At 40.1% G+C, this 13,073-nt stretch overlaps 1 protein-coding gene across 1 annotated transcript in view; it reads right to left on the bottom strand.

Moving 5' to 3' along the window:
* The window catches only part of LOC131676613 (uncharacterized), a 105,590-nt gene that overhangs the window by 34,210 nt on the left and 58,307 nt on the right, over positions 1–13,073 (bottom strand). The window contains exon 5 of the mRNA XM_058955781.1: positions 834–1,036. Coding sequence (XP_058811764.1) covers positions 834–1,036 — 203 coding nt within the window. The remainder of the gene's footprint in view (positions 1–833; positions 1,037–13,073) is intronic.

Below are 13,073 nucleotides of genomic sequence, written 5' to 3'. Positions count from 1 at the left end.
GCTCATATCCACTAGACCACGCGTTCTACGACGACATGATTGGGAACTCTAATGATATGGAAGAACCCACTTCCTTCTGGAATCTGAACCGTACACAAAAAATTAAGTATCAGATTCACGGTCCGCGCGCGATCATTCTAGAACACACGCGAATATGCGAAAGGCACACGGTTATGAAATAGAATTTATGCACGCGAAGTTACACGTTAGCACACGCGACATACAAACGCACACGCGATCGAGCACGTTAACGTACAAATGTTCGAGCCCTTCGCGATGATACACGCGATCGCGAGTCCCTACGCCCGCACATACCTGAACCGTACAATGAATATCACATTCAGAATCACGGCCCGCTACAATTGGCCTAATGCAGTGTTTTATTGGGCGACATTGCCTGTCTCGTCTGCAAATTGTAGTATGTGATTCTGACGGGGTGCCCTTCCGAGAACCTAGCTCTACAGCTCCAGTAGGACAACTCTCGAAAAAAAAAAAAATATCAGGGAATCTATTTTTGCGTTCACAGTTTGTAAGCGGAATTTGATTAGTTCCTCCTGCATGCGGAATTAATTTTCCACACATCTCTGTTCTAGCTTCGAACAATGGAATAAATCACAGCGTGCCGTGATAGAATGGCAGCGGGTAGTTGGATGCAATTAGCCTCTCTTGTCGATTGTCAGTGGAACTGAAACTTTGTAGTTGGATATCGGATAACAGCACACAACAAAAAAAAACGACACAGACTAATTAAAATCAGCATCAGTGCACATATTCCGCACGGAGCCCAGCATAATTGGATAACACAGTTTTGCTCTATCTCTGTGTGCACCTACCTGACTTCATCCTCGCTCTTGGCAATCATCCAGTACACCTTGGACCGTTTCCGCCGCGATCCGAGGGCAATCAGCTGTGATACACTGACGCCCTCCGGTAGCGGGGGTCGTCGTGGGATCTGTCCGGTCCAGTGGGCAATGGCCAGCATTTCCGGTGCTTCCTTGACCAGAATTTTTCCCGCCGGCGAGGAGCGACCCGGTTCCTATGAATGGAAAAAGGTGAAACGATGACCAGATTAGTAGAAGGATTTGGTTGAATTGGTTTGGAAGGTGTTGTGATGTGTTGTATTCGTGGTAGCTTTAGATTAGAAGCGAATTCTCAGTCGAAAAACGATTAATTACCCCGAATCTATGTGATTTCTTTGAAGCTCTGCTTTTTTCAAAGATTTCCTTTGCCGCTTGCATGCTCATTTTAACTCAATCAAAGGTGGCGGTGCAACAGTACAAATGTTTGACAGCACCTTAAAAGTGTTGCTCCTCAAACAAAACAGTGACAACGTGCAATCGGGTATAATAGCTTTGGCTATAAAAAATCAGTTCAAGTTGAATAAAAAATACCTGGTAATATAAGGTGAACAATAGACTGGTTCAATTTTTGACTTTTAGCTCGTCCAGGCTCTACTGATTCCTTTTATGGCCCTTAGTAATTGTGCAAATTTTGGTACCGATCGGTTGTGTCTACGGACCCTCCAAAAATTTCAAAGTTTATATGGAAATTTGTATGGAAAATCGGTTAACATTGAAAATAAATTCATCAAAAATCACCTCATCAATCAATTAATCGGAACACTATTTATTTCGAAAGGTATTCATCTACTGAACATTGTAAGTTTATAAAAAAATTTGGTGAGAAAAGTTATTAACTAAAGAAGCAGCAAGACTTAAAAACAAGTGGATTTTATTATTAATCATAGCAACCCTGTTTGAATAGCTGCATCTGCCCTACGACAGCGGTGGGTGACAAGTCTAGTTTACACTGGTATAACGATGGAGCTATTCAAGCAGGATTGCTATTTTTATTCATTTCGTTTATTTGATAGGCACAAATGCGTTAGCTTGGCGGTGCCAAATGCTTATGTTTTTACATTTTGGATATCTTAAAACTAGGAGGTTACAATGTTGAAATATTTTTTTTACAAAGGAAAAAAAAGTTTACAGCTATCTTAAGACTAGAAATAAGATTCAATATACAAGAGAGGGCCAAAAGATTTTTTATGAAAAAATTTAAAACAAGGGATTCACTTTGATATACAAGAGGGGGAGTAATAGTATTTTACGAAATATTTTACGGTTATCTTAAAACTAACAATATAGTTTAGTACACAAAAGGGGGAACAAATATTTATGAGAACCTTCAAAGAAATCTTAAAACTAGGGATTCAATTCTATTTACAAGATGGAGGACAAGAGTTTCAATAAAGAGTAAAAACTATAGCTATCTTAAAACTAGGAATACAGAATACTAATTTGAATTTTTTAACTAAAACTTATGCTTGGTCAAGATATTCAGAGGGTGGCTTATTTCCGCATCAGTGTAGCAGCAGTTGTATCAAGGACAGGGGAGAGACAGGGAAAGAAGAGCAAAACTTGCAACTTTCGCTCGAAGGGGGGGGGGGGGGGGTAGGGGGATCAGCGAAACAAATTTGCGCCTCAGTCAAGTAAGTCATCGAGTACCGGATTGGCGGATGGTATTCTTCGGACCCGCGGGGAATCCTTCAAAAGTCATCGGACCTCGAGTCGCTATCGCTTCAGTTTCCTTCTATGTAGGCGTAGTGATAAGGGCGACGGCGGTTACATAGTGGCACTCTGGAGCTGATCGGTTCCACAAGGCAGGAGGAAACTCTAAAAACGAGAAATAAAAGAGAGGGGCTAAATTGGGATATTTATCGTTTTTATGAAGGTATAAATAAGGGACATATAGGGGAAATCACGAGTTGCCAGCATATCTCGGACTGGTACATTGGGTGGTCTACCTCGGGCCCGAAGGGATTCCTTTAACTGAGACCTGGCGTCACAATACCCGGCGCATACCCAGACAACGTGCTCGATATCGTGATAGCCCTCGTCACAAGCGCACAGACTACTCTCCGCAAGCCCAATACGCCGCAAATGCGCATCCATGGTGTAGTGATTGGACATAAGTCGGGACATTACACGAATAAAATCCCGACCCACATCCATCCCCCTGAACCAAGGCTTCGTTGATACCTTTGGGATAATCGAATGTAGCCATCGTCCAAGTTCCCCATTGCTCCACGAGGTTTGCCAACTGTTGAGCGTCCTCTGACGACAAGTACTAAAAAATTCGTTGAAGCAGATTGGTCTTTCGTATATGTCACCATTTAATGCGCCCACCTTTGCTAATGAGTCGGCCTTTTCATTGCCCGGGATAGAACAATGAGAGGGGACCCAAACAAAGGTAATCTGATAAGATTTTTCAGATAACGTACACAAGGACTCCTGTATCTTCCCCAGAAAATACGGTAATTGCTTTTTAGGCTTCACCGCACGAAGAGCCTCGATAGAGCTGAGGCTGTCCGAAACGATGAAGTAGTGATCTGTGGGCAGAGTGTCGATGATCCCAAGGGTGTACTGAATTGCAGCTAACTCTGCGACGTAAACTGAAGCGGGATCATTGAGCTTGAATGAAGCGGTGATAGTATTGTTGAAGATACCGAAGCCAGTGGACCCATCGAGATTTGATCCGTCAGTGTAAAACATTTTGTCGCAGTCGACTTCTCGGAATTTATTATAAAATATATTGGGGATCACCTGCGGGCGTATATGGTCCGGGATTCCACGAATCTCTTCCTTCATGGATGTGTCGAAGAATACAGTAGAGTCGGAAGTATCTAGGAAACGGACGCGGTTGGGATTGTACGAAGAAGGATTGATGCTCTGTGCCATGTAGTCGAAGTACAAGGACATAAAACGGGTTTGATAATTAAGCTCGACGAGCCTCTCGAGATTTTGAATCACCAACGGGTTCAGAATGTCGCATCGGATGAGCCATCGATATGAGAGTTCCCAAAATCGATTTTTTAGCGGAAGAACGCCCGCCAGCACTTCGAGACTCATCGTATGGGTCGAGTGCATGCAACCCAAGGCAATGCGCAAGCAACGATACTGGATTCTCTCCAGTTTGATGAAGTGTATGTTCGCAGCGGAGCGGAAACAGAAACACCCGTACTCCATCACCGACAATATCGTTGTTTGGTACAACCTGATCAGGTCTCCTGGGTGAGCACCCCACCATGTTCCAGTTATTGTTCGGAGAAAATTGATCCTTTGTTGGCATTTCTGTTTCAGATACCTAATGTGACATCCCCAGGTACCTTTAGAGTCGAACCAGACCCCGAGATATTTAAATGTGAAAACCTGGTTGATCGTTGCACCCATTAATAAAAGCTGGAGTTGCGCCGGCTCACGCTTCCTAGAAAAAACAACCAACTCAGTTTTCTCCGTGGAGAACTCAATACCCAGCTGAAGAGCCCAAGCAGACAAATTGTCCAAGGTATTTTGTAATGGTCCTTGCAAGTCGGCGGCTTTGGGCCCTGTAACAGAGACCACCCCATCGTCTGCAAGTTGCCTTAGCGTGCATGAATTGGCAAGACAATCGTCAATGTCATTCACGTAAAAATTGTAGAGCAGGGGACTTAGACATGAGCCCTGGGGAAGACCCATGTAGCTAAATCGCGATGTTGTTAAATCGCCATGCGAAAAGTGCATGTGCTTTTCAGACAACAGGTTTAGTAAAAAGTTATTTAAAATTGGTGAAAGACCATGCTGGTGCAGCTTCTCTGACAGAATGTTGATAGAAACTGAGTCAAAAGCCCCCTTAATATCCAAGAAGACTGATGCCATCTGCTCTTTGTTAGCATAGGCCATTTGGATTTCTGTAGAAAGCAACGCAAGGCAATCGTTCGTCCCTTTGCCTTTGCGGAAGCCAAATTGTGTATCTGACAGTAAGCCATTTGCTTCAACCCAATTGTCGAGGCGAAACAAGATCATTTTCTCGAACAACTTCCTAATACAGGACAGCATTGCAATCGGCCGATACGAGTTGTGGTCGGAGGCTGGTTTTCCTGGTTTTTGGATGGCGATGACCTTCACTTGCCTCCATTCATAAGGGACAATGTTACCCTCAAGAAACTTGTTAAATAAATTCAACAAGCGCCTTTTTGCAGTGTCAGGCAGATTCTTCAGCAAGTTGAATTTGATTCTGTCTAACCCTGGGGCGTTATTGTTGCACGATAAGAGAGCAAGTGAGAACTCCACCATCGAAAACGGTGTTTCGTTCGCGGTATCGTGAGGAGACGCGGCGCGGCACGTTTTCTGTACCGGGACAGAGTCCGGACAGATCTTCTTGGCGAAAGCGAATATCCAACGGTTTGAATATTCCACGTTCTCGTTGGTACTATTACGGTTACGCATACGTCGAGCCGTACACCAAAGAGTGCTCATCGCTGTTTCTCTCGTTAACCCGTCGACGAACCGGCGCCAATAACTGCGTTTTTTGGCTTTCATTAGACTCTTCATTCGCCTTTCTAACGACGCGTACTGTTGATAGCTAGCGGGTAACCCGTCTTCCCGGAAGGCCTTATATGCAGTGGACTTTTCCGCGTACAGCTCTGAGCACTCTTTATCCCACCACAGGGTGGGAGACCGTCTATGGGTATTCGCGCTGGGTACTGGTTTAGTCTGAGCTTGATTCGCACTGTCGAGAATCAAGCCAGCCAAAAACCTGTACTCTTCCTCCGGAGGAAGTTCTTGAGTGGATTCGATTTTAACGGATATCGCGGTCGCGTAACTCTTCCAATCAATGTTCCGTGTGAGGTCATACGAGACATTGATTGTTTCCGACGGTCTTGAACCGTTAGCAATTGAAATCACGATAGGCAAATGATCGCTACCGTGGGGATCAGGGATCACCTTCCACATGCAATCTAACTGTAGCGATGTCGAGCAAAGCGACAAATCCAACGCGCTTGCGCGTGCTGGTGGTGTAGGAATCCGCGTCATTTCTCCCGTGTTTAAGATGGTCATGTTGAAATTATCGCAAAGATCTTGGATTAATGTTGATCTATTATCATCATGAAGACAGCCCCATACCGTACCGTGCGAGTTAAAGTCTCCCAGAACTAGCCGCGGTGCCGGTAAGGATTCCGTGATATTACAAAGCGTTCGGTGCCCTACCGAGGCTCTAGGAGGAATGTAGATGGAAGCAATGCAAAGGTCTTTACCTTTGATTAAAACTTGACAAGCGACAATTTCAATGCCTGGTGTCGAAGGGAGGTTAATTCGGTTGAAAGAATAGCACTTTTTGATCCCCAAAAGTACTCCTCCATAGGGGTTTTCTCGATCCAGACGAATTATATTAAAGTCGTGGAAGTTGAGATTTATATCGGAAGTTAACCAAGTTTCACATAATGCGAAAGCATCACATTTTAAACTATTTAGTAAAAATTTAAAGGAATCGATTTTCGGGAGGATACTTCTGCTGTTCCACTGTAGAACAGTGATCGAATCGGTGACCTCGTTCGATGACTTAGCCATCGAAGGATACGATCGCTGCAAGGAGGGGCCATTTAGTAGTCAACTGCTTCAAAAATGTTTGCACTATAGGGAGAAAACGTATCAGAAGGCTTTTAAGAGGATCAGTAACATTGAAAGCTGTGAAAATTAAGTCCACTATGTCAGAAAATTTCATTAGTCCGCTACTGGACTGAGTATCTGTTTGAAAAAAGGGGACACTTGGGGTTTTTGATGTCCCTGGAAGTGGTGGGTACTCCTTGTTAGAATTAATATTTCCAAGTCCTGGAGCAAATTGCTTCGGCTTTTGTGCATCACTTCCGTTGGATTTATTGGTTGTAGATGGCGCACTCTGAGTGGACGACACCTTGGCACCCTTACGAGGCAATGTAGGGGAGGCTGGATTTCTCCTCTTCCTGGATTCCCCTGGGTTAACCAAAGATGTTCCCTCTCGTGGGTCGTCAGATTCTTGCTCAACGTTAGCCAAACCAGCATAGGGATTTTCGGACAGGACAGATGGCGAAGCATTCTTTAGCATTTCTGCATAAGAACGCCTTGAGCGTTCCTTAAGGGAGCGCTTAATTTTATCCCCGCGCTGCTTATACGCAGGACATGATTTAAGAGCATGTGAAGGGCCCCCGCAGCAAATACACTTTTCAGTTTCTTTGTCGCAAGAGTCATCCTCATGCTCTCCTTCGCATTTGCCGCATCGTTTCTTATTTCCACAATATGTGGCTGTGTGGCCCAACTGCTTGCAATTGCTGCAGCTCATGACCCGCGGTACAAACAGGCGAACTGGTAGGCGAACCTTGTCAAGGAGGATGCAGTTGGGAAGAGAGGACCCGGCGAATGTCACCCGAAGCGAGCCTGGTAGAGAGTAGGTAGTCTTACCTCCCTCGGTGTTTGCGGTATACAATTGTTTGCATTCTAAGATCTTAATCTGTTCAAGAGAGGGGTCCTTAAAGCAGCCAACCCCGTGCTCCAACAGTTCTTCGCATTTCAGGCCCGGTTCGGACACTACCCCATCGATTTCACAGGCCACACAAGGCACGTACGCTTTAAATTCCCGCGTAAAGCGCTCACAGCAAGCAATCGCGTTTGCCTGGCCGAGATCATTCACTAGAACACGTATCTTGTTTGCCCGAACACGTGTTATCTGAGTTACGGCCGGGTAATTAGCAGTCAGATCTCGAGAAAGTTTTAATATATTAACCGGTTTCTCTCCGGTCCGAAAATATACCACCCATGGCCCAGAGGAACCTTCTGGGTACTGCTTTATACGGGGAGCAATGCGAGTGTTAGGGGGATCAGGGACTTCCATGATTACATCAGATGGTATTTCGCCCTCGGCCATTTAAGCGCGAGGGCAGAGCGTTATATAAACGGGAATGTGTCTTATTATTTGATTACAAGGTAGAGTAAAAGTAGGGAAAGGAAAGAAAGCAAACGAGGAAAAAAAATAAAGCAAAACTTATCTGCAAACAACGTCGATTGTTCCGCACCAGCGAAAACAATGTACTGGATTTACTGCCGGCACCAGCAGAACGGCTGCTAACGAACGAACAAAGGATGACCTTCACTCACTGAAATTTCTTCTGAAATTTACACACCGAACACCACTGTGAAATATAACGATCCGTTCCGTTCAAAGGTTGGGAGACGTATGAAGCAGGATTGCTATGATTATTAATAAAATCCACTTGTTTTTAAGTCTTGCTGCTTCTTTAGTTAATAACTTTTCTCAACGAATTTTCATAAACTTACAATGTTCCTCGAATGTGTTCAGTAGATGAATACCTTTCGAAATAAATTCTGATTAATTGATTGATGAGGTGATTTTTTATGAATTTATTTTCAATGTTAACCAATTTTCCATACAAATTTCCATATAAACTTTGAAATTTTTGGAGGGTCCGTAGACACAACCGATCGGTACCAAAATTTGCACAATTACTAAGGGCCATAAAAGGAATCAGTAAGGCCTGGTGGAGCTAAAAGTCAAAAATTGAACCAGTCTAGTGAACAATTTTTTGCAGCTGTTGTGTACAAGACTAATGTGTAATACCTGCAACAATATCATAGGAAAAGCCCGATTTCTAAGAATTTTTCTATAGCTCTTAAAAACGAAAGAGAGATACTCGCCAATCCTTCTATGCTGCCACGAGACACAGATGATTCATCGATCATCGTCATGAATCGTGATGGTGAAAAAGTTTTGGTTGTGTCTGCCAGGAATCTTTTTATTCGGTTTTCATTTATTTGATAAGGCACGTTCTTCAGCAAAGTTTGTCTATAAAATATCCCCCAGTATTAATATGGTGATTAATCCCCCTAAAACTGAGAAGCAAATTTTTATTTGGTCATTTATGAAAATAATAAAAAGCTGTATTCAGCAAAGTTGTAGGGAATAGAATAAGAAACAACTTTTCTGAAGAGACTATGTATCTATCTTTTGATTTTGATTTTTGATTATGATACACCACTGAAAATTATTTTCTTCAAAATAACTTTTCTGGGTAATTTCAAAAAGTTCTAATATTTTGTTCGGCATAAGAAAATACACAATTTTTGTTATACAAGTTTATTTCCATCTCTGTGGGGGTTTTGTTTTGCCGTTTGTCGCTCATTCGGTATCGAATTGTGGATATAAGAGTTCCGTAATTTTGGCGTGCATGCGTCAAAAGGAAAACTGCCTCTGTGCTCGTATGTGTGACAGTTTCTACGACGAATCAGGGACGTCTTGAAACCACTCGGGGCCCCTGTGCACTACTGAACGAGGGGACCCTATAGTTGAACAGATTTCTTCGTACTTCATGATGCGTTTAAGTCTATTTTCGTAAAAAATGCGCTCGGCTATGTATAGCTGCGTGAATATTGCAACATCTATTATATATGTCAAACGATTGATAGATCGGCGAGCATTACTAGTTTAGAAATCTAGCGCTGAAGTATAAGACTTTTTGAAACATTAAACTATGAGAACAATTCATATATATTTTGATACTTTCTTCAGATTTTTAGAGTTCCCCACCCTTAATGCTATACTCGAAAACATTGCACCACAAGTCTTTCTCAAAACAACCAATAACCACATTTAGTTGTAATACAGTTTAATGTGTGATGTTCATATTTTGTAAATTTGGTGAAATATCTTTGCAACATTGAGAAATTTGGTGAATTTTCTTTCTATACATTAATATAACCAAAAATGTTAGCCAAGCAAACTTTTGAAAATTCAGCTCACACATTGCATGTATCCTGAATGATCCCATCGCATACGCAACAAACGACTCGCGGCAGTGAACGTCTCAGTCCAATATTGTCTGATATCACTAGTTTACAAGAAAAATGAAGCTCCAAGAAAAAGTATTTTTTAGACTAATTTTGGGTCGCTGAACACGAAAACAATATTCATTTTTTTGTTCAAAGAAGCGATTTTGTGATTTTCTCAAAAAACTCGTTTTTGAGCACTTTTTGTAGTTTTTAGTCAACATTTCGTGTCAAAATCATCCAATTAATATAGTCAATATGCAAGTTGAAAGGTGCCGAGATGCCCTTTCCAAAACATATAATATGTGTCGATTATATGTAAAATTTTTAGTGCTGCAAGCGACCAAAGTTTCAAAAAAGTGCATTTTTGACCATTTTTAAAAGATACTCATTTTTAAAAGATTTTTTTACCGAAAAATAATTTTTTTTCAGACCTTTTAGAATCTAAGATGACAGATAATATGTTTACGTTAATTTTAAGCCTAATATCACTAACATCGGATGGAAAATGTTGATGCTATGGCACATTGAACGAAATGGAAATTTTATGTTCTTAGCGGACCCTGCCCTGATGCGGCGGTTTAGAGGGTGTAGCACTGGGCTCATATTATAAATATTCGAATCCCTATCGGGAAGGAGTCTCAGTGGGATCGTAGCACTCGCCACGTAATAATCTGTGAACTGAGAATCTGCTGTGAAGCCTGTTGAAGCAGAAGGCGAAAATTCCTTTAAATCGTAAAATATATACTCACCACAGAGAAAACAAAACTTTTCCAACGATATTTCCGCATTTGAAAAAAAGCACTTAGTTGTACAATGAAATATCCAAACCATTCAAATGCCGCAGGATGGATGGATGCAAGCTCGAAAAGACAGTACCCAACACAAACAATAACTATCAAGTATAGAAGATTATTTCAGCCGAAAGTATGATTGTGCGAAAAATAAAAAGTTACAATTTTCACTCAGTGCTTCATACCATCTACATTTTTAATCCGACTTTTGTGATCATTGGATAAAAATTTATGCAAAAAGATTATTTATCTCATTAGATTCTAAAATAATTTTCTTCTGTCCTTGATTTATTATAAAAAAATTACTAGAAATATGCATTTTTTTTTAAAAAAAAAGGTCGAGCATTAGACTTTTTTTTTTACTTTGGTCGATTGTAATCATAATAAATGTACATTTCTCGACAAACATACGATTACAGCTTAAAAGCCAACTGTCAAAATTCTCTTTGAAAGACAATTCCGGACAAACCGTTACTGGTTAAACGCAGTTCATAGCAGTTGATGCAAGAGAAAACTTTTTTCTTTTGTTTACTATACACATCTGTGATTGGCGGGTAACAGTTTGTCTGAAATTTCCTTTCAAAGAGAATTTTGACAGTTGTCTTTTAAGCCATAATAATATATTTGTCGAGATTTGATCCACGCATATTATACATTTTCGAAAGGGCGCATCAATACCTTTCGATCTGTTTCGATCCTTTTTGAACATGATATTGACAAATAACTAAAATTTCAAAGAAATCTAGAAAATGTTCCTTTGAAAAAAAAAAGGACTATTCAGTGATCCAAAATTAATTGAGGAAACACCTTTCTTCTTAGCTTATCGCGATTACCTTAAAATTGTTAAAATCTGTCACATTAGATTCTGAAAATATGAAAAATTATTTTTCTGTAATAAAAAATAGAGCAAAAACAAAAAAAAACGGAAGCAAAAGAAAAACTTTTTTTTAACCTGAACTTATTTTAAAGAGAAATAGAGTATTATTTTCGTTTTCAGCGACCCAAAATTAATCTAGAAAACACTTTTTCTCGTAACTTCATTTTTCTTGTAAACTAGTGTAATCTTATTTAAGACCAAAAGAGATATGTGAAAAGCAGAGCAATTTTCACTCGGTGCTTAATAACATCACCAATTTTTGTCGGATTTTCGTGATCTTAGGCTTAAAATTCACATGAGAAGTTTGTCTGTCACATAAGATTTTAAAAGATTTTTTTTGCTGATTTATTTTTTTATGAAAAATCAACTAAAAATTAGTAATTTTACCAAACACTACTTTTTTGACTTTGGTTGCTCTTAACCCTAAATTGTTGATTTTTTATCCTAACATGTTATACATTTTTGGAATGGGCACATCAATACCTTTTAAATGGTTAGTCGTTTGTGTTAATCGGAAGATTTGTTCCTGAGATATTGACCAAAAACTGCAAAAAGTGCTCAAAAACACCATTTTCAAAAAATCACAAAAACGGATCTTTGAAAAAAAAAAAAAATGGATATGATTTTCGTGCTCAGCGACCCAAAATTGACTTAGAAAACACCTTTTTTCTTAACTTTATGCAATTAACCCAAAATTTGTAAACTAGTGTATTTACTTCCAGAGATAGATTCAATATCATTGAAAAATACCAACAAAAAATAATACGAAATTGGTCAAGATTTTTTTGGTCTAGCAAGCAATCTGCAGTTGCGGTACAGATTTATGTCATAACCGGGATTATGAACACCAGGGCAAGTAAATTACTACAAAGAGTGACTTCACAAACGTCGACCACCTCTTTTAGAGAAGACTGTGGTTTTCGGGTGTTTTGGCCTGATTTGACATCGTGCGTTATGTAAAATCAGTTGTAAATTGTATAGAGTAATGAAAATAAATTTTATGCCCAAACACTGCAATACGCCAAACTGCTTGGAACTTCAATAAATCGAAAAACGCTGGACAATTAGGAAGCAGCAGCATTTTGATATGAATGAAATGAAAATTTAATGAAAGTAGAAGATTGCTGGGAGAGAAATTCCATTCAATACTGTTTTAAATAGTACATATCACAAACTGAATCTTTTTCCTAATTTGGATAACGAATTAATTTTTGGTCACGATTTCTACGTAGTGCTATAATTTCGTGGACAATCTTTGGTTGTAAAACTAAAGAATATCTAATAAACTAGAAGTGCATACGCTATAAGCCACATCAATACCAACCAGTTTGGCGCGTTTTACTTCGGACTGAGCTAATTGAAATCAGAAGTAGTTTCGTTTGACAATGCTTTATAATACGGCTGATATCACACCACGAAAATCTTCGACAATCAAGTGACAATATGCCAATAAAACTCAACTATTAGAATTATGCATTGATTACGGTTTCAACATGAAGATTTCTTTAAACGGATTTATCAATGTTTATTAATCTCTATTTTTAAACTACGGGACTTACAAAAGAGTTATTCTTAACAAATTTATCAGTTCTACCTTCCTGATGTGATGAAACTGGATATAATGTGGCTAAACATTCCACTTCGCGATCAGAAGGTTTTAAAATCTCGAAACCCTTTCAGATAATTTAGAATCAGGATGATTCTTCTTCAAGACGCGTTTCTTGCTGCAGGATAAGGAATAACGACTCTTTGGTTGCTCGAGTATAT

This window comes from Topomyia yanbarensis, chromosome 1, assembly GCF_030247195.1.
Source record: "Topomyia yanbarensis strain Yona2022 chromosome 1, ASM3024719v1, whole genome shotgun sequence".
Taxonomy (NCBI): Eukaryota; Metazoa; Arthropoda; class Insecta; order Diptera; family Culicidae; genus Topomyia; species Topomyia yanbarensis.
This window is presented reverse-complemented; position numbering and strand designations above follow the sequence as displayed.